At 37.9% G+C, this 22,308-nt stretch overlaps 2 protein-coding genes across 3 annotated transcripts; one reads left to right on the plus strand and one right to left on the minus strand.

Moving 5' to 3' along the window:
• Nucleotides 1-921: 921 nt before the first annotated feature.
• On the minus strand, nucleotides 922-1,501 carry pmchl (pro-melanin-concentrating hormone, like). Its single transcript, XM_019111787.2, has one exon. The coding sequence runs from the start codon at nucleotides 1,424-1,426 to the stop codon at nucleotides 1,052-1,054; it is 375 nt and encodes a 124-aa protein (XP_018967332.1). The 5' UTR covers nucleotides 1,427-1,501; the 3' UTR covers nucleotides 922-1,051.
• A 16,899-nt stretch (nucleotides 1,502-18,400) lies between these two features.
• On the plus strand, nucleotides 18,401-21,982 carry spag8 (sperm associated antigen 8). 2 transcript variants are annotated; one of them, XM_042723422.1, is made up of 7 exons: nucleotides 18,401-18,503; nucleotides 18,589-18,685; nucleotides 18,824-18,983; nucleotides 19,419-19,464; nucleotides 21,357-21,471; nucleotides 21,597-21,659; nucleotides 21,746-21,982. In XM_042723422.1, the coding sequence occupies exons 2-7, from the start codon at nucleotides 18,596-18,598 to the stop codon at nucleotides 21,854-21,856; spliced, it is 585 nt and encodes a 194-aa protein (XP_042579356.1). In that variant the 5' UTR covers nucleotides 18,401-18,503; nucleotides 18,589-18,595; the 3' UTR covers nucleotides 21,857-21,982. The 2 variants fall into 2 exon arrangements, with proteins under 2 accessions (XP_042579356.1, XP_042579355.1); XM_042723421.1 differs by having other exon boundaries at nucleotides 18,431-18,685.
• The last annotated feature ends 326 nt before the right edge of the window (nucleotides 21,983-22,308 follow it).

The raw sequence follows: 22,308 nt of genomic DNA on the forward strand, positions 1-22,308 counted from the left end.
CTCTCAAAAGGTACAGTATAAAAGGGTACAACTCTGTACCTGTGGTAAGGGTACCATTGCTGTACCCCGGGGGTACCACCCCAGCGATGAGCCATTTGTACCCTCAAAGGTACATATTTGTACCTAAAAGGCACAAACTGTAGGGGTACTTCTTTGTACCCATTAATATGGTACAAGTTTGTTCCCCTTGGGGGTACTGCCCCAGCGACGAGCATTTGTACCTTTTTTTTGCCTTTTCTGTACCTTTATTTCTGAGAGTGTACAATTCAGAATTATATCCATTAATGTTGTTAAAATATTTAGACAATGAAAAATCTAACACTCCCCGTCCTTCATTGTTCTGACTAATTGGGGTAGTCCTGCCCCCAGACTCTCACTATTGGTTGAGCCAGGCAAAGCATTGCTTTAAAAATGCCTGGCCACAGTGTTTACTCAGAACCACAGTGTATTACTGATGGAAAAGTTTCTATTTTTTCTTTTTTATCAGTGATACAGAAAACAAGATGGAAAATGTAATTGTTTCATAAAATAAAATCAAAGGCATTAATGTCAGCCTTTAATCTGCTTTAGATTAGAAATTAGATGCCATTTAAGTCAGAGTACTTACTAAGGTTAATGATTATGGCATGACAAAATACTGATCTTTTAAACTCTGATAATAACTATGAACTGGTAATTCAGCATACATATGACTTGTAGTACTCTCTGCATTATAAGCAAACATTGTAGAAAATATTTTCATTTTGAAAAAAAAAAAAATACTTAATGCTAAAACAATCACTTTTACTTAGTCAAAAATGTATGGTATGAGCATTGATCACGACACCCTCAGAAGCCATATTCAAATGGATCACAAATGAAAGTGAAGTATGAAAAATAAAAATGTTAAATTAGAACAGACGAGAACAGATAAGACCTTGGTAGAATAATCTTTTCAGCATTTAATAGCATCAGCGTCATTAAATAGCATCAAGTTTTACATCCTCTCTACAAGCAACACTAGATTAGAGAAGGTGAATCTGACTGCATTCTTTCCGTCGTCCCAGAAGACCTACACCTCCCAGCATGGCCGATAGACTCTTCCCACCATGCACCTCATGGTGTCCCTTTTGATAATAGCGATGCTCGGGCTCAGGTCTGTTCCGACATCTCTGCGCTCTGTGCTGAGAAGGCTCTCGGGGAGACTGAGATGAGGGAGTCCTCTGTTCAGAGATGTTAGGGTCCTCAGCAGATTGGAGTCGGCCACCACAATGATCCTGGAGTTGCCTGGTGCGGATCCCAGAGAGTTTTCCTCCAAGCTCTCGCTCAAGCCTTGCAGATCTGGCTCTGTGTCTTCAGCTTTGGTCATGGGGATGGCAGCAGTTCTGAAGTAGCTTTCAGACAAAAGTGCAACAGTGATGAGGACCGTACCAACGGAAAGCTTCATTCTTGATCCCGAGTGTTTCTTCAGTGGTTCAGCAGCTGTTTCCTGTGATGTCTTGCAAGCTGGTCTGATAATGTTGGCAACTTGGTCCATTTTTATAGGCCTACCAGCCATAGTCTGCAAATGTGACACGTTATCCTTAGATTCACCATTGTCTTGGTTTCTTATGAGTATGTGGCTATTAACAAAAACACAAAATCTCATTGAGAACTTGATGAGACCACTGACAGAGCTCAAGTGTTTTGTTTGGTGGAAATTTGATTAAGATTTCCTGCAACGTGGCTTGTGTTCAGCACGCAGACTGCAGGGTTCCACTGAGTGGACATCGTAAGAGGGGATGTAATTCCAGAATCCTCACACTTTGAAACAATATGAGAGGATTACAGACCTGTTGAAGAGTCCAAGTTAATAATGACTGTTCTCTTATTAGAATCACATGACAAAGTCATCAAAAGAGACTCTAGCCCTAGTACATCAAAATAAAGATCAACACCCATCAGGAGGTTGTATTATTTAATTTAGAAAAGTGCTGCTGATTCATGATAATGTTGCAGGTGTTTTTTTTTAAGTTTGTATCAAGCATCATGTCAATGCAGCCTGAGTGGGGCTCCTGCTGGTAAATGCTGCATGATACAGAGAACATCTATGCATTCATTGTACTCTGAATAAACTCACTGAATGAACCACATTGGCTATTCATTGAAAACATTTATCATGGCAAAGCAGGTGATTTGTAATACTTTGGTTGTTGTATTGTAGTATTCTAGTGCATACAATAACTAAAGTTTTTACCACCTTTAACTTTATGGTGGAAATACCATTTTCTTTTAAACATTTACATTCTTAGGAGTAAGATTAATGTTTACCTGTTTACATAGCAATCTAAAATGCTTAAAAAAAAAAAAAAAAAACTCCATTATCCAAATATCCAAAAGAGCAGGTTTATATTTCAATAACTCTTTCTTAATCTGTCAGAATTTAATCTTCCATGTCTAATGTACCCAGTCTTTCCTTCTTCTATCTTCTGATTTTTGGTCTACCTCCAAAACCCAAAGGTTTTTCTAAAGACTTTATTGAAATCCCTCATTTAAAAACAGAATTGTTCTCAATAGGATAATCGCTTTTTTGTGTGTCAGTTGAATTCAACTTTGGTTTTTAAGACAGAAGACCTTCTTCTGGCCCTTTGACTGGCTTAGTCATTTTCTATAATCAAAGGCCATGTCAAATTGTACTGTGAGAGCGGAAATGTCAAAAATAATTGGAAGCAAGGCCTCTAATAGGACATCTTACAGAACAAGAGAATCTAAAGTAAGAGATTATACAACGGTGCAAAGTCTTGGGCTCGTCTCGTTGAGAAGATGAAAGACTACAAAATAATAAATACAAATTTTCAAGGCAAATCTTTCATATCAAGGACTACAGAACAGAACAGAACATCCTACAACACCAGAGACCATCTAAATTTATCATTTAGTGGCCAATTAATTATTCTTCCATTGCCCACCCCAGTACTAAAATGTATATATGATGAGTCATATCTTCCCAATATACATCGCACTCCCCAATAATAAAATGTATGAAATATATGATGATTCACAAATATCTACTGCATAAACATTAAAGGTCAATTTAAAGTGGACCACTTTATAGTTCCTGCATAATTTTCCTCCTCTGTAGTGTGTCCATAGTGTAGTGTTTGATTATCTACCAAATAATCATTTCAACTGAGATGAGCAAAGAGAGCAACTGTGAAACAATAATGAGGCTTGGAACCATGGGAATAGTATAATCACAGTTGGGATAAGAAAGGCTGGTTTCAAACAAAAGACCTAAAATGAGAAAACATTCTAAACTGTTTTAGTAATATGCAAACAAGCTCATCTGGTGAGCATTAGGAACAAGGTGGGTGGATTTTACTACTAGATGGTCTGTGGGCTCTAAATGTCCTTTCCTCTTGTTTTGGAGGATTTTGAACCAGACTGGACTTCTTGCCACCACATTTCCTCTCCCACAGGGTGCTGTACATGGCAATATGATGAAATGTACTTCCTTACTCAAAATAAATAGAGAAAAAATCAAAGTAGAGTTGATTGATTGTGCAGATGTACTGTGAGGAGATATTACTTTCTGGTTGTTCAAGATGCAGGAATCACATTATTCTCTTGAAAAAAAAAAACAACTTGCAAAAAGACACTTTGTGAGCACAATTTTGTGTTCTTTAAATGGATTCTGATTGGCTCCAACACTTGTTCCAAACCTGTGTGAATTTATTTCAACATTTCTTCTGTTGAACAAAAAAGATAATATTTTGAAGAATGTTGGTAAACAAACAATTGAGGTTAGCCATTGACTAGTTACCACTTGTGACCAGAATATTTAGTTGTGCACCATTTTTAGTCAAACTCTAGTAAGACCATAGAAACCAATCCAAACCCAAGCAACCACATAGCTGTACCTTGTGTAGTGATTGGCACTCACGTCACCAATGGCATTGTGATTTTTGCATCACACGTCACTTAATATGTGGTTATGTGTATATCAGATGACCATTTCCACAGCACCAGTTTTTTACTTGGCAAAATGAGAACACTCCCAACCGGGCCTGTTTGAAAGTGATTAAGAGATTAAGTTGAGTGTTGCTATGGCAGGATTATGATATCATATGGAAAGATAAATTGTTGCATCTCTGAAATTAATAAGCCGAATAACCTTATTATGCATTATACAAAGAAATGCATTTTATTTATTACCTGACATCAGCTATAAAACATCAAATGTAAATTAGAAAATCATACACTGATAATATACAACAATGCCAAAGTGATATTATGTCCCCCATGATCGAGTGAGCAGTCCAGTGGTGGTGACTTTTTGCACTGATTGTGTATGGGTAACAATGCAGTGAGGAAAGGAGCAGAAATCCTTTTCAACAGTCTTGAATTTAAAGCGCTGTGGAATGCTGATCTCCTGGAGCACTAAAGGGTCCTAAAATCCGCAACATGCAGATGATTGACTCTGATCACGGCCGTTTTTTCTCGGACCGACTTGGGTATCACAAACTATGTAAAAATGACCTGGGACACAAAGTAATAAATTGGGACCTGACCTTGACCTGGCTGACTTTTTAAAATATGGACCCAAACCCATACCCTCGGCTTCCCGGTTACTCATGTTCAGGCTGGACCCGTGAAGACCTCTTGTCTCTGTTACTGTCTCTCACCACACAGGCTGGAGACTCAGAACAAGGAGTGTCTGTTGAAATGGTACATGTATCCCTTTCTGATGAGGAGGAGATTACATTTTGGTGCATTTGCATTTCAATTCTGTGAGTGACTGCTGGCATGAGAGTGTGGAACTCATTTGCATAGTCCAAAACACACAGTTAGAAAAGCGTCCTGAAAGTCTGGCGTTAATCACTTACCAAACCACTACCAGAATACCTTTGGCGATGTTCTGAATGCTTAAAGTCCAAACATGATGATAAAAAATCATAAGTCAAAAGTTTATTTGTCCAAAAACAGCCATTTTTTGTAGGATGGTAAACACATACAGTAGCTGCCACAGAGAATACCTGTTTCTCTGAATAAGTATGAAATATGTTGTAGTTTGCATCAGTTACAAGGTTTCAAAGCCTAGTTAGTATGGATTTGAATGGATCACTGTGGCCTCGCTTTGTTTCATCCACTGCTGCTGCATCCTGAGGTCCCAAGGAATTTTTATGGCGGTCACAGGCCAACACCACAATCCAATCAAAATGTAGCAAACCTTTCTCCACTGCTGCAGTCAGAGAAGTGTTTGGAATGTGCTATTTACCTGCAACCACCCACAACACCTTAACACCAGGTTTTGCACAGGCAAAACTATTACTCACAAAAAACAATTTACTGAACATGTTTGTAACATTTGTTACATCTTTATTGAACATATTTTTAATCATGTAACATTTACTTTCAGAATCTTATTCTTATGTTAATTCTTCATGCTATTAAAAAAGCATTATTTTAAGAGCTCTGTGTGTATACTTTGTGCTTAGATCTGATGTTTGGGCACAGTTTTGTACAACCATTATTTTAAATTACTTCAGATCCTGACTGGGTTACCCAGAATTCAATGGCAAGTCTGATTAAATTTATACTGGCAGATGTTGATTGAGCCATGTGTAAAGATTATGGACCTATCTGTGTGTTTTGCTCCATGTGACCCAGTTTTGTCTCCCATTGATTGTGTAAATTTGATTCCAAAGTGTGTTCCACGTGTCCCTGTTAATTTAGTCATTCCATACACCCGTGTTTCCCCAATATTCCTGCCTTTAAAAGCCCTAGTCTGTTCAGTTCTTTTTTGTTGGGTCTACTCATTACATTGAGATGTCTCCTGTATGGATATTCCCTGTGTTCCATGGATTAAAGCCTGTTTCATGTACTCGTGCCTCCTGCATGCTTCCTAAGTAGCATAGTGTGACACCATGGGCATTGTTTGGGGAAAATCCTGAGTGAAAACCCTCACAGTCATCTCCTCTAAAAAGTCCCTGTCCATTAACACTTGATTTAGCTTGACAAACAAATCTTACACACTCTATGAGGCTCAATGTGAACTCTAATTATGAAGAGAAAGGAAAAGGAAGCAGGAAGCAGATAAACATGATGGGTCTTCCCTTGACTGTTGATGGAAAAATCAGTGAGAATGTGGAACCGAATCATGATGACAGATAACTTGCACCAATATAGAGAGAAACAAAACAACAGCACTATGATATAGCTTTCATTTACTTGAAGAAAATGAAAAATTTCTCTGAAGATTTTATTTTTTATTTTTAAGGTTTTCACTGCCCTCAAACACACTATTATTTTTCTCGGTTTCAGAAGACAATTTCTAATGTACTGAAGCTGTCTCTGTAGTGCATATCTCAAATTGTGAAGCTTATGGAGGAGAAACATAAAACATAGTTTCACATGGAAAACAGTGAATGTTTCTGAACATCATTTATTACACAGGCATATTGTACATACAAGGGTACATATAACCAATCAAGGATATACAGTATAAAAAACATTGTTTATATTAAATAGCTGCATAGTTCATACTGCTTTCAAGATTTTCTTTTAGATATTGTTTCCAAACATGTTTTAATGTGAAAATTTCTTTAAAATCAAATAACAAGCAATTATAATAATTTCAAATATAAATACATTTTTATCACCAATATAAGATCCAAATAAGAAACACCTTAACACTGCATCAGCCATTTAGGTATTGCAGGGACAAACACTATTCGCATTTTCTTCTGAAAATGTAATAATCTGGTTCAAATGGCTCATTTGTCAAATAGATTTTTTAGTTGTGAAGGTTTACAGGTACTGAACCCCTGTGTATCCAGGCATGTTATGGTTACTGTTGTCACAACAGTTCTCAGTATGTTTAAAAGAGTGTGTTTCTCGTGTGTGTGTGTGTGTGTGTGTGTGTGTGTGTGTGTGTGTGTCCTGGGCAGGTGTTTGTGGGTTGGTTTTTGGTTATTTGAGGACAGCTGCAGGCCATATGCTCATAACAGAGCTGTTTCTACAACTGTAAATTGAGGATGGAACAGTTGAAGAATTTTAACCATGCTCTGTTTGTCTAAATCCAACTGGACTGTAACCCTCCCTCCGGTGAACATAACTGGAGCAGGTCTCTGCAATCTGTTTAGAGATCAGATTAGCTTGTGTTACTGATTATAATGTAGATTTTAATTGTCTGTAATATTTGTGTCACTAGCGGCACCAAACCCAATTGTTGTGTTTGCCTCCACCACAGTAATACGACAACACATACTAAATGCTTGCATGGAGAATATTTCTTAAACTAAAACACATTCAACCAAATTCAACAAATACTAGTTTGTCTTTCTCAGTTCTTCTCACTATTTGCTTTCGCTGGCACCCTGAGCACTCATAGACGGCAGCTGAAGCTGTTTGTGTGCTATAGAATCAGCCTGTTAACAGTCTTACCGCCACACCTCACCATTCCGACCAGAGAAAAGAGTCTCTGAGGTCGTAGACTCTGCTCTGAAATGTGCACACCAGCTGACTATATCAGTATCTGCCAAGCAAAACACAAGACCCTGGCTCAGGGGCCGGGGAAAGGCAACTTAGCCTCACTTTGAGAGGAGACAGTGCTTCTCACATAACCCTGAGCCACCACTCAGCCCACGGCAGCAGAACTTTGTTAACGCAAAGAAGCAAGGTGCACTGTCGTCCGAGCTAAAGTGTTATTCCAGCTAGGTAAATAATAGAGCTCCCTTCTTCGTGTGACGAATAGCACATATTAACAGCCAAAAATTCTATTATGTTCCTGAGATCCATGTGCAGCAGTTTGCTAAAAGCCAATGCGGATGGAAATGAGCGAGCTCATTCTTTTACGTTTACATTTTATTCACTTTCTGATTATATCTGAAAAGGAAATACACAGCCGTGTCCTTTAAGGGTGAAATAAATTTTTCAAAAGTTATAATGTTTTAAGAAGTATGTGTTTTGGCAGCTCCTAATATTTTACTGTCTCGGGTGGGTTAGGGACCATATTTGATACCACAATAATAAATGTGTCAATTTTGTCATTTCAGAAACAATGAAATTGTAAAAATAATGTTGTAAATACGGTGCATGGTAATTTGCATAGTAATGCTCTCCCTGAGAAGGTACCACAACGGTTTAGTGAAGTAATAAAATACTTTTCCAAGTTTCAGTTTTTCCAGTTTGCTCAAAAATGTTTGTTTAACCTTTATCGGGGGAATCCATAACTCAAAAATCAAAAAGGAGGCATATTCACAGTAAAATGCCCATTCACACTGATGGAAACTCAACTCAGTACTCAACGGGTTTTGGGGCATATATTTTACATATTTTACACCAGGTGTGGACTCAACATTCTGTAGTACCAGAATTGTTTATTGTAATTCTGTAGTACCAGAATTGTTTATTGTACAAAAGTAAACAAAAAAAGTCATACTTAAAATCATGTTTTTGTGAATGAAGTAAATTTTGAGGATGAAGGAATGTTGTCCTCAAAATGCTGTCTTTATTGGAATCTGCCTAATTTGACAATTTAATACTGATGCAGTACACTAGAGTTTATTTGGACTAATGGCCTTTGCTGTCAACAACAAAAAACTGATGAGCCTATTTTGCCATCCTAACTACAATGAAAAAAAGATACTTTGGACCAACTTGCAAAATACCCTAATTTGTTAAATATGTAAATGTATTATTATTTCTCAAACTGTATGGTGTAGTTCAAACCTAACGTTTTGATTTCATATTAATCAAATCTTTGGGCTTTGAAGCCACAAGCCCCAAACTCGGCAGAGACATGGGCCCTGATGTCTAGTTTGTTGAGGGTAATGTTTTTTTCTCCAACTTGCTTCATATTTACAGCCCAAAGTGAAATCTTCTTCATCTGTTTCCCTTGTACCTGCTCCTTATCTCTGGAATTCTCTTCCACAATCTATATGAGAAAGTGATTGACTACTTTTAACTCTACCTTTCATTCCATCCTGATGATCCAATGATAGCTTCTAGCATCTCAGCATATCTGACAGATATTTCTTACTGGGTGAAGGACCATCCCCTTCAGCTCAACCTTGCCAAGACAGAATTGCTTGTGGTTTCAGCAAAACCATCACTTCATTACAATTTCTCCATCCAGCTCGGCACATCAACCATAACTCCTTCAAGGACAGCCAGGAACCTTGGAGTTGTGATTGATGTTTAGCTGAATTTCTCAGACCACATTGCTAAAACTGCCCAGTCCTGTAGATTTGCTTTATACAATAATAAGAAACTCAAGCCCTTTCTTTTGGAACATTCTTCACAAATCCTTGTTCAAGCTATTGTTTTCTCCAGGCTGGACTATTGCAATGCTCTTTTGGCAGGTCTTCCAGCCAGTTCTATCAAACCTATACAACTAATCCACAATGTGGCTGCAAGATTAATATTTAAAAAGCCAAAAAGAGTATGTCACACCTCTATTCACCAATTTACAGTGGCTACTAATAGCTGCTTGCATAAAATTCAAGGCATTGATGTTTGTCTATGAAACAACCACTGGCTCTGCATCCCTTTACCTAAATTCACTACTTCAGACTTAAGTGCCCTCCAGAAGCTTCTGCAAGTGAACGGTGCATTTTAGTACCATCCCAAAACTGTACAAAATCACCTTCACATACTTTTACCTTAACTGTTCCCTCCTGGTGGAATGACCTGCCCAACTCAATCTGAGCAGCTGAGTCCTTAGCCATCTTCAAGAAAAGGCTAAAAACACATCTCTTTCATCTACACTTGACCCTCTAACACTAGCACTTTCTATTCTATTTATTTTTTATCTATTCTCTTTGTATTCTACTACTTGCTTCATTTATATTTAAAAACAAAACAAAACAAAAAAAAAAACAATGAATGCTCTAACATTAGTGTTCTGTATTTTTTCTTTATAAAAAATTACCCTATAACACTAGCATTCTCTATTCTTTTTCTTTTCTTGCAACTTGTTTTCTTTATGTTTATTTTTTAAAAATTACGCTCTTACACTAACATTCTCTATTGTATCTACTTGTTTTCTGTTTATTTATCATAAAAAAAAACCTTGCTACCTATAATGCATTAGACGAACCAAAAACAAATATTTGGACTCTTCTTTTGGTTTTGATTGCTTCTGTTGTCCTCATTTGTAAGTCGCTTTGGATAAAAGCGTCTGGTAAATGTAAACGTAAGACTAACTAAACTCATTAAAACAGTTTCTGTAAGTGGTGAATTTATGTGTGTATGTGTGCATCACCAAAAACCACAACTACAAACATAAAAATAAAAATAACGACATTAGATTACACACAAGCCAACTACACACCAAGAACGATAACTATAAAGATAACTATAAAGATAACGATATTAGCGTCCACACCAGCGAACGATATCTTCTGTTTATTCTAAGCGCATGCTCGTCTGCCGCTTTAAATTCTCGAGCGCGTTACAGCAGGATGGATTCTGATTGGCTGTCAATTTTTTATCGTTCATCAGCTGGAAAAAAATTGTTTTGAAAGTGATTCCAACAATATCGTTTTTTTTTGTCTTTATCATTATAGTTGTGGTGTGGACTCTGCTGTTCTTTAATACTGAAAACGATTTTTATCTGTATCGTTATCCTTTTAGTTATCGTCCTTGGTGTGAACGGGCCTTTAGTCTGCTTCTGACCTGTCTGTCCATAAAGCAAAGGAAGAATTAATTAAGGTTGGCTAAATCTGATCCCAGACCAATCCTGCCAGTGTGAATGACCACACATAGGACACACTGTGAATTCTGGGTGGGGAAATGTTGTCTTAAGCTCCTGGAGCAGTGAGTGTTAGAAATGGTGCAGTTTGAGAAAGTCTTGCACATACTTTTTGGCTAATAGACATACTATTTTTAAACTAGGGCAAATAGTAATGGCGTTGTGCTTTGAGAGAACCTTGTCACTGGGAGAATCAACATTTTGAAGCTGCACAGTGGCCCAGAGGTAGTGATGTGTTGACAGTTTTAGAGTATGCACAGAGTAACACAGCTTGTAGAGTATGGTAGGTGTTTGGTGAGAGAGACTTGTAAAAAAATGGACAACAGCAGGTTTGATAAAGTCATGGAAATACTTTCTGTTACAACACACAAAGCCCTAAAAGCTAGATTGCATGTCTCTCATTACAATACATTATCAAAGGCTTCACAATACATTTCTCAGAGAAATGCCTAGTATGAAAAAGGAAAACCAGTTTTATCGCAATTTGGAAACAGTACTAAAGGGATCAAATAAGAATCTGCTAAGATACTGAATAAGCTGAAATTATGGGAAAATTACTTGTGCCTATTTTGATTCTTATATGATCATATTTAGGATCTCATGAGAAAAGAAAATCACATATGAGTGTCTTTAATATCTCTTTAACAGTGCTGGGGGTAACGCATTACAAGTAACGCGAGTTACGTAATCAGATTACTTTTTTCAAGTAACTAGTAAAGTAACGAATTACTTTTTAACTTACAGGAGAACATCTGAGTTACTTTTTCAAAAAATGTTTTCCCATTTATTGACTGACAAGTCTTCTGTCCCCATATTGGGAGAAATCGGAAGCACAGAGGCGTTGTGTCAGCTGTGTGAACAGTATGTTGTTCTAGACTAAATGTGAAAAAAATTAAAAATAAACGGTTTAGTATTCATCAAGATTTAGTATTCATCAAGATGAATTAAGACAGTGAAATGCAAACTCAGAATATGAGGCAACCCTGCAGTAATTAAATATGTTAAATAAAACAAATGTATCTAATCCCATTTTATTAACCAGTGTCTTTGCTGCTGACCTTTGATGATCCAGTTCAACCATACTAATAAGGAAAAATGACTTTAGATAAACTAACAATTGTCCTTCATTGTTTTGTTTTATTTTATGGCTGAAGAGTGTTGAACCTTCTTCTCCTGTGTTCTACTGTACAGATGCAAATTTACTTTTCCTTCAGGTTTATTTATTACACTTTTTGGTGTGAAAGGGCTTTTACATTTGCTATAAATATAACTTCTTATATTAAATCAATCAAGCCCTGCTTATATTTAAAAAGTAATGCAAAAGTAGCGTAACGCATTACTTTCCATAAAAAGTAATTAAGTAACATACAAACCCGATTCCAAAAAAGTTGGGACACTGTACAATTTTTTTTACAAAGGAATAAAAAATGAAAGGAATAATTTACAAATCTCATAAACTTATATTTTATTCACAATAGAATATAGATAACATATCAAATGTTGAAAGTGAGACATTTTGAAATGTTATGCCAAATATTGGCTCATTTTGGATTTCATGAGAGCTACACATTCCAAAAAACAAAAAAAGTTGGGACAGGTAGCAAAAAGAGGCCGGAAAAGTTAAATGTACATATAAGGAACAGCTGGAGGACAAAATTGCAACTTATTAGGTCAATGATTGGGTATAAAAAGAGCCTCTCAGAGTGGCAGTGTCTCTTAGAATTCAAGATGGGAAGAGGATCACCAATTCCCCCAATGCTGCGGCAAAAAATGGTGAAGCAATATCAGAAAGGAGTTTCTCAGAGAAAAATTGCAAAGAGTTCGAAGTTATCATCATCTACAGTGCATAATATCATCCAAAGATTCAGAGAATCTGGAACAATCTCTGTGCGTAAGGGTCACGGCCGGAAAACCATACTGGATTGCCAAGATCTTCGGGCCCTTAGACGGCACTGCATCACATACAGGAATGCTACTGTAATGGAAATCACAACATGGGCTCTGGAATACTTCCAGAAAACATTGTCGGTGAACACAATCCACTGTGCCATTCGCCGTTGCTGGCTAAAACTCTATAGGTCAAAAAAGCCATATCTAAACATGATCCAGAAGCGCAGGTGTTTTCCTCTGGGCCAAGGCTCATTTAAAATGGACTGTGGCAAAGTGGAAAACTGTTCTGTGGTCAGACGAATCAAAATTTGAAGTTCTTTTTGGAAAAACTGGGACGCCATGTCATCAGGACTAAAGAGGACAAGGACAACCCAAGTTGTTATCAGGGCTCAGTTCAGAAGCCTGCATCTCTGATGGTATGGGGTTGCATGAGTGCATGTGGCATGGGCAGCTTACACATCTGGAAAGGCACCATCAATGCTGAAAGGTATATCCAAGTTCTAGAACAACATATGCTCCCATCCAGACGCCGTCTCTTTCAGGGAAGACCTTGCATTTTCCAATATGACAATGCCAGACCACATACTGCATCAATTACAACATCATGGTTGCGTAGAAGGATCCGGGTACTGAAATGTCCAGCCTGCAGTCCAGATCTTTCACCCATAGAAAACATTTGTCGCATCATAAAGAGGAAGATGCGACAAAGAAGACCTAAGACAGTTGAGCAACTAGAAGCTTGTATTAGACAAGAATGGGACAACATTCCTATTCCTAAACTTGAGCAACTTGTCTCCTCAGTCCCCAGACGTTTGTAGACTGTTATAAAAAAAGGGGATGCCACACAGTGGTAAACATGGCCTTGTCCCAAATTTTTTGAAATGTGGTGATGCCATGAAATTTAAAATCAACTTATTTTTCCCTTAAAATGATACATTTTCTCGGTTTAAACATTTGATATGTCATCTATGCTGTATTCTGAATAAAATATCGAAATTTGAAACTTCCACATCATTGCATTCCGTTTTTATTCACAATTTGTACAGTGTCCCAACTGTTTTGGAATCAGGGAATCATCTGAGATAAAGTAGAAACAAAACCGAGAACTCAGTGAAGTCTGCACACTAATGAAAGCAAACAATTAGCATTAAAATTCACCTTGTGTTTCTGTTATATGTTTTAATCAGGTTTTCTTGTTTTATTTATTTTTTCCATATGAGACGGCAAGAATCAAAGCCTTAAATGTATAGTTATCTGAGGGAATCTGTTTCTTTATAGTGGAGCGGCTAAGTGCTTATGTTTGGCAGAATCGTTCAGTTTATGATACAAGCGTGAAAATTGGCATGAGCAGTCTCCATGGGTCACTTGACAAGAAAATTGTCCGAGCCACTTGAAATTTCCAGATGGCGGCCATTTTTCAAGATGGCCGACACCTTAGTGGAGCAGTTAAGTGATATAGTGGTTTACTTGGTGATACAAGCATGAAAATTGGCATGAGCAGTCTCTGTGGGTCACTTGACAATAAGCCACCTACAGCTACTTGAAATTTCATGATGGCGGCCATTTTTCAAGATTACCACCACCTAAATGGAGCAGTTAAGCGATATAATTGTTTAGTTAGTGACATAAGCATGCAAATTGGTATGAGCAGTCTCTAAGGGTTGCTTGACAAGAAAACACTCTCAGCCACTTGAAATTTCTATTTTCAAGATGGCCGACCCCTGGATCCTCAAAAGATCAATTTTCCGATAGAAATGTATTGGGTTTTTTTTTCATTAAGGACAATTTGGTGTCATTTTATTTTATATGTTTTAGATTATCTTACAACTTTTAACGCATCAAAATACAGTTGTGTAGATTTGTTGATTATAGATAGATTAGACAAGAGTGAATATCTGCACTACCAGGGCACACTGGTGATTTATCACTGCTGTTAAACTCAGAGTGGGGTTCAATGTCAGCTAATTGTAAAGTTAGTATCCCAAATGCTGTCTAATCTACCCCAAAACAGGTAGATAGCCGCACCTGAATTGACAGGTTGTGCCAGCGCGGGAGAGCCGAGCTAAGGTTAATGGGGTTTTAGTTAACCGGATGGTGTACAGATCGCACGGGATATAAATGGCATTGGATGACTAAGTGTAGGGTTAAGGCATGAACTTAGTTGTATCCCATACATCAAAGTGCTTGGTAAAAGGTGGTAAAAGGATAAACCCTCGGCCTCTGCCTATACATTTGCTGCAGACATGGCAGAAGCCATCATAACAGTTGAGAAAACTAACTGGGACAGATGTTTCATTTGTCAGCAGGACACCAAGGAAAAACTCATTCATCCGAGTTTATTCAACAGAGAGCACGATCATACTGGTTATGATACCATTGCAAGAAATGTTCCATTATGTCATAAGATCAATGCTCTGCCTATCTTAGTCAAACCCGACTAGATGAAGGTGATGGTATAGAAAACACATTGACAAGAAACAGAGCAAAATATCATTCAAGCTGTAAACTTATGTTCAGTAACACAAAGCTGGAAAGGGCACAAAAGAGAGCATCTACTGCTGCTAAAGACAGTGAAGATACCAAAGATATCCATGTCAAGAGGCCAAGAGGATCCCAGCCCTCGAAAGCTTTGTGCTTTATGTGAAAAGATGAGTGCAATGTCCCCCTTACGAGAAGCAATGACGATGAAACTTAATGAAAGAGTCAATGAATGTGCCAGGAATCTAAGCGACATGAAGCTCCTTGCAAAGCTTATTGTTGGTGATGTTGTTGCACAGGAATTTAAATACCACCCTGCCTGTCTCGTTGGACTGTACAACAGAGAGCGAGACCATCTCAATGCCATCAAGCAAGAGTAGAGCCTCAAAAGCTCAGCTTTTGACTGGTATCCCTCTATTTGTTCAGAACTTGTCATCTACATCACGGACACGAAGACCACAAGTGACGGCACGGATCCAGTTATATTTAAGCTTGCAGTTCTAGCCTCTCTCTACAAGCAACGACTGCAGCAACTTGGTGTCGAATCACTAGATGTGAATTCAACCAGACTGAAGGAGCAGCTGCTTTCTAGCATACCTGAGCTACAAGAACACAAGGCAGGACGTGATGTACTGCTTGCATTCAAGAAGGACATCAGCTCTGTTCTTTCTGATGTAAGCAAATACAGTACAGCTGAAGCCATTCACTTAGCCAAGGCTGCCAGCATCATACGTAGAGAAATGCTTAATCACAAGATAAAGTTTGACAACAAATTCCATGAGGGATTTGTTGAAGAATCTGTTTAACCAACTCTTCTTCAGTTCATCTTCAGTTCAGAGTTGTTGGGAGTTGACCAAATGTGGGTGCAACAAGGCATGTACTGGAAGGTGTAAGTGCTTCAGATATGGACTCAGTTGCACACAGTTGCAGTAGCTGCCCCTGCTAGAACCTATTTGCATGTTTCTTTTGCCAGTGTTAGTCCTCTATGTTTTCCGGTGTAGGCCTATGGCTCGGCTTCCCCTCGCCACATCGGCACATCATGTTTTTTTTTTTGTCACCAGACTATCACTGTGACATTTTTTCAGTTTATTTCCTTAGTATTGTTTGAGATACTTTCTGTTTGTCATGGTTCCATGGCTGTGTCAGCCAGAGTTGCTGTTGCCTCTGGATCTGTTCTTATTGACATTCAGTATTGGTCATTGCTCAATTTTTTGTTTGGTGCACTGTCCGTTCAGCACCACAACTGTGCTAATTTATTCATCTTATTTTTGTTTCCACACCTCTCAGTATTAATTTGACATGTTTAATAACTGTTAGTTTAAAAAAAAAAAAAAAAAAAAAACTCCCTTGTGACTGTTACCTTGTCGTGGTAAGGGAGCTTGTGTATCTCAATGAACCCTGAGAGCTATGCCGATGGGAGGCAACTCCTGACAGGCTTTACCAAACTGGACAGGTCATGGGTGAGGAGTCAGACAAAACACAGTCAAACTACCTCTCTTGACAGAGTCTTTTGAGGAACCCAATACATTTCTATGAAATAATGTATCATATAAAGGTCCACATGGCGGGCGGCAGTAATCCAGAAAAATTGCCGCCATCTTAAAATTTTATGTTGCTGTGGGCGGTTTCTTGTCAAATGACCCTTTGAGACAGCTCATGGCAATTTTCATGCTTGTATCACCAACTAAATGATTTCTTAAGCCTAATTGCTCCACTAAGGTGGTGGCCATCTTGAAAAATGGCCGCCATCTTGAAATTTCAAGTAGCTGTGGGTGGCTTATTGTCTAGTGACCATCAGAGACTGCTCATGCCAATTTTCATGCTTGTATCACCAAATAAACCACTATATCACTTAACTGCTCCACTAAGGTGTCGGCCATCTTGAAAAATGGCCACCATCTTGAAATTTCAAGTGGCTCTGACAATTTTCTTGTCAAGTGACCCATGGAGACTGCTCATGCCAATTTTCAAGCTTGTATCATAAACTGAACGATTAGATCACTTAGCTGCTCCACTATTATGCTTAAGATCTTTAGAGTTGTGTCTGAGATGGCTAGTAAAAATGCTTCTATTTTGCATTTCATTTTTTAATGCAAATCTTTAAATGATATTTGTAGCATAACAGTTAAATTTACTGGGGAAAAAAAGTTTTGTTTTCAAGTTTAAATTAGATTTTGCCCAGATTTTCATTGTGGTCTTTGAAAGTTCAGAATGAGATTCTGATTTACGTGAAACCTACATCTAACCATAAAAAGAGGCTTAATTGGTCTGAATTTTACAGATTCTGTGTTTTGTTTTCTTTCTCTCGGTCTGTCTATGTATTTCTTCAGTAAGCATGAGACTTTGGTCACTATTCTAACCTCAGTTCAACAGTCTGGAGCCCACTGGCTTGTGGTTTTGGGGACGAGTTCAGAGAAAGTACTAATACATTCAGCACAGTGAACATTAAGTTACTGTCTGAAAGTGACTTAACAGAATGCACCAGTTCAACTTTCTCCAAATGTTTTCCAGATTCCTGGATGCAAGTCCTATTCATCTTTTAGGGAAATGCCTGGTGACATCCCACTGAGTGATGTGAAAACTGATCCACCAAACGCCTATGATTTCATGTCTCATACAGATGTAGAGTACAGACAGGCAGATTATTGAGCACAGATGAGGATAGACAAATGTTATAGTTTAAAGAACAAGGAGAGAAATGATCCAGTTGACATGGTTGGTGTCCCAATGCAACTACTCTGTTTTCAAGTTGTTGCTATTCATTAATTCATTCATTCATTCATTCATTCATTCATTCATTCATTCATGCTACTTGGTAAAGGATTATTGTGAAAAAAAAAATTAAAAAAATCTCCCTTGTCTAATTTTATAACTAACGCTTTAATTATACATTCTCTCTCTCTCTCTCTCTCTCTCTCTCTCTCTCTCTCTCTCTGATATTGAGAGTATATCTCTCTCTCTCTCTCTCTCTCTCTCTCTCTCTCTGTGTGTGTGTTTGTTTGTGTGTGTGTGTGTGTAACAACCACTGATCTATATTATAGATCTATATTATAGATCAGTGGTAATACCATTAGGTTTTCGTCGTTTTAAAAAATAATAAAGTGTAGGAACAAAGTAATGCAATAAAATGCATGCATCGTTTGAAAAGATACGGTTTTTTAAGATTGTGTAAAGTGATCTTAATATTACAGAAAGAAAGAAAGAAAGAAAGAAAGAAAGAAAGAAAGAAAGAAAGAAAGAAAGAAAGAAAGAAAAAGAAAAAAAAGGAAAGAAAGAGAAAGAAAGAAAGAAAGAAAGAAAGAAAGAAAGAAAGAAAGAAATTCAGTTTTCCAATGGAAATCGAGATGGCAAAATGAGTTTGTTTACGTTACCATGGTGAGACGCACACGCAGCGCTCTCAGGGTCTGTGCAGAGTTGAGAGGTGTAAACAAATCCATATCAAGTGCAATTAAATTATTGTAACTATTTAAGCCTCAGACTAACCCAGGCTGTTGCTTATCAAACAGCGGCGTAATGCAAAAGAACGTGAGTGCAATGACATCAGAGGTTGATGAGGAAAATTACGCGGCTGGAAGGTGTTTACTGGGAAACTGGGTTGAGGAGGTATGTTTCACACAGCATGTTTAAATGATCCTGCAGGCTGAGGCTAAGCAAAGTTTAGTTTGTTATCTTGGTGGTACATCTGTAACCCACCTTTACAATGACATGTTACATTTTTCTATTTTCTTTCACGCGTTTCAGAGGGCTACTGCATTGCTAGACAGGACCGGGCCTAGATCATGCGTTCATAAGTACGGACACACAGGGATTCTTACCATGGACCTGACTGCTCAAGTACAGGGGATCAGTACATTCAAAGCTACTTTCAATTCTCCTAAAAGCCTTGGTGTGCGACAAAAAGGTAACTTAGGTTAAAATGACACAGGTGTTATAATAAGGATTTTATATATTCATAAATAAACATTTGCTGAAAAACGACACAGAATGCTGTTTTTATGTTTTTTCAGCTGTTTTATCAGATGTTTTTTGATTCATTCTTGACAGCTCATGTCAGCCAGTAGGGTTTACCTAAAACACGTGCATAATCAACAAATGTAAGGCATAGTAAAAATGCAAAACTGGACCAATAGTAATAGTGACAGACAGTTCTGTCAGCTGACCTAGGGATTAAAATGACTTTTGCATTATTAAATTCATTTGACTTATTGTTCATTATTAAAATTCCTTTTCGTTCTTCAGCTTATAGTACTCCACAGCGGTCCTTTTAAATAAAAGCCCTCTGTTCTTTCTGCTGCATAAATCTTATTAATAAACTTCACTGTTGTTTTCATTTTAGGAAGCCGGGCTGAACGTTTGGAAAATGATCTCATCAAAAGAATAAGGTAACTAAATAAACAAACATTTACTTTAAAGTTTAATATTTAAGGACCTCATTGTGTGTAAAACAAGAATGACATTTTATGATCTTCCCACATTTCTTGTTTCATGTGTCAGTAGAGGAAACAGTGGGAGAGAGGAGTGATGTAAGAATGTTTGTGTCATGGTTAGATTCATAGTTCAGTTAAATAATTTTCTTTTTTATTTATCATGCAACATTTTAATTCATTTTTGAACATAACCTTGACAACAAGTCTCAGACCCCAGACAAGTGGTTGCAATATTTGTTTTTAAATTAAAAGAGAGAGAGAAAGAGAACAGAAAAAAATATAATCCTGAAGTGAGACAGTACCTCATACCCATAGAGCTGGTATAGGCGGGCATGGAAAGACAAATACTCTTTTATAGAAGAATTTCAATTATCACATTAAGGCTGAGTTGGCTCTTCCTCTATGTCAGATTGCTGTCATTGTGAAGAAATGTTAGACAGACGTGAATACAAATATTGCAATCTGTTTTGTTTCCACCATCTGTTGATTTAGAGAGACTCCTTCTGCTTCACTTAGTCATGAGTCATTACTTCATCATCTCCAGACATCATAGTGACTGTCTATTTTACAATATTAAAAACCATTTTCAAGCAGATGAGCTTTGTTAAAGGGGTCATATGATGCAATTTCAAATTTTTCTCTTTGGAGTGTTACAAGTTCTTGGTGAATAAAGAAGGTCTGTAAAGTTGCAAAGACTAAAGTCTCAAATCCAAAGAGATATTCTTTATAAAAGTTGAGACTCGTCCACACTCCCCTGAAACGGCTCATTCTAACACGCCCCCACATCTCGTCACCATGTGGGAAGATTTGCATAACACCGCCCATATGTTCACGCAAAGAAAGGCGGCGTACCTTTTATTCTTGTTTTAGTACTGTTTTTGCCGCCGCTGCCATGTCGTATACACGCTGTGTGTTTCACTGTGAAAGCGAAATTGCTTTGTTTGGCCTTCCAAAAGAGAAAGATATCCGCTTCATCATGCCTGGGGCTGATCCGTGCTGGTCGCTGAGGAAATACATCAACTTTGCGCTGTGGATCGCCGAATCGGCTTTCACCGTGAACGAAGTGGCATCCAGCCCGGGGTTGTCACATGTGGTTGCTGTAAGCACAAGGTACGCTCCTTCATAGAATCCGCCTGCTGCACCGTTCTCAAGCCGCCCGCCTCTGCTCACTCAAGCCGGCCGTGGCTCACTCTAGGCCTCCGGCTTCTGCTCTATCAAGGCCGAGGTGAGTGACGCTTTTTCACTGAGAAAGCGAAACTACTTTGGCCATCCAAAAGAAGACACGTCTAGAAATCATGTTTATATCACGTTTATAATGGGTTTTATGTTTATGTCTCGTTGCTCCGGCCGGACAAGTCATCACAATATGTTAAGCGGCGTAACATTTCCATTCGGCAAATCACAACGCGCTGGATAGCTGGCCAATCACAGCACACCTCGCTTTTCAGAGCGATGAGCCTTGTAAAAATGTATGCGTTTCAGAAGGTGGGGCATAGAGGAGAAACACAGTATGTGGAAAATAATGTGTTTTTTTTTTTAACCTTAAACCACATAAACACATTTCCTTACATCAAATACACAAAATAATGTTCTTTTTAGCAGCATCATATGACCCTTTTAAACATCTAAAATCAATAACAGGATATACAAATTTTCTTCAAAACATTTTGGGCCTGAAGCAAAGATGGCAGTATGCAGTTTGAGTACTTCTAGGCTACATGATGTGTAAGCTGAACAACTGCCATTGAGATGAACAGATCTCTCTCTAAGTATATTAGAAATCCTTGATAGAATCACAAATACAAACCAACTATGCAGTTTTTTTAACATTGTTATCTATTTTACAGTGATCAGATACATGCAGAGATGAAAGCAGAGCCTCCAGCCCCTGAGTTGTGCTCTGTGACTAAAGCAGACTACAAGGTGGAGGGCTTTAAGTCTGTCCGTGCACCACTGACCACGGTCTGTTTCTATTCACCATTACCTTTAAATATAATAGTATTGCTGTGACTGTACTTTTGTATTTGTGTGCACTGGTGTGTGTAAATTTGTGTGCCTTTCAGCGTTAAACAGCTTGTCTCTTTCAGGATCATGATTACACAGCCGAGCAAGCCATCACATTTTGGAGTGATAACTATCAGAAGATTCAGGTCAGCATCTACTGTGAAGTTTCAGTCAGTATGTTTATTTCTTGCAGCACTGGAGTGTGTTTATGAGTAATGTTTACTTTTTTCAGGGTGTGACAGCAGTTAAAACTAAGGATCATCCATTTAAAAGAAATGCCACTTTTAGTACACCAATCGGTGAACAACTAGATCAGCTCGATGACACAGTGCTGTATCCATAAGAAAATGATGCTTTGTGACGAATGTAAAAATATCCACATTTGATCATTTCTTCTATCTTTTTTCATGTCATAATTTTTGTCGAGTTTATAACCAGCAATAAAGTTGTGTAATGGTTTTCATGCCAAGTATGACTTCCTTCACAATTGTTTTAATGAAAAAGCAAGTGAGTAGTTTATTCTTCTCTAATAAAATAAATGTACTTGTCTTTGCAGCCAAAGGAGAAAATTGTTATTTGGGTGCAGATGGCAGCCTTTTTTACTCTGAGAGAAGAGATCTCTAACCATTTGCTTATCCTCTGTTTCTTTGGATCAGGATGGCTTACTTTCACACAGCTGTGCTGTCAATCAAAGCTGCTCTGTCGCTGCATTGCTCTTTCATGCTTTCAGCAGGGATTAACGTTGGGTAACTATGGCAACAAGTAATTTTAGACTTCATAAAACTGAGTGTTTTT

The sequence above is a fragment of the Cyprinus carpio genome, chromosome B5 (assembly GCF_018340385.1).
Source record: "Cyprinus carpio isolate SPL01 chromosome B5, ASM1834038v1, whole genome shotgun sequence".
In the NCBI taxonomy this organism is placed as follows: Eukaryota; Metazoa; Chordata; class Actinopteri; order Cypriniformes; family Cyprinidae; genus Cyprinus; species Cyprinus carpio.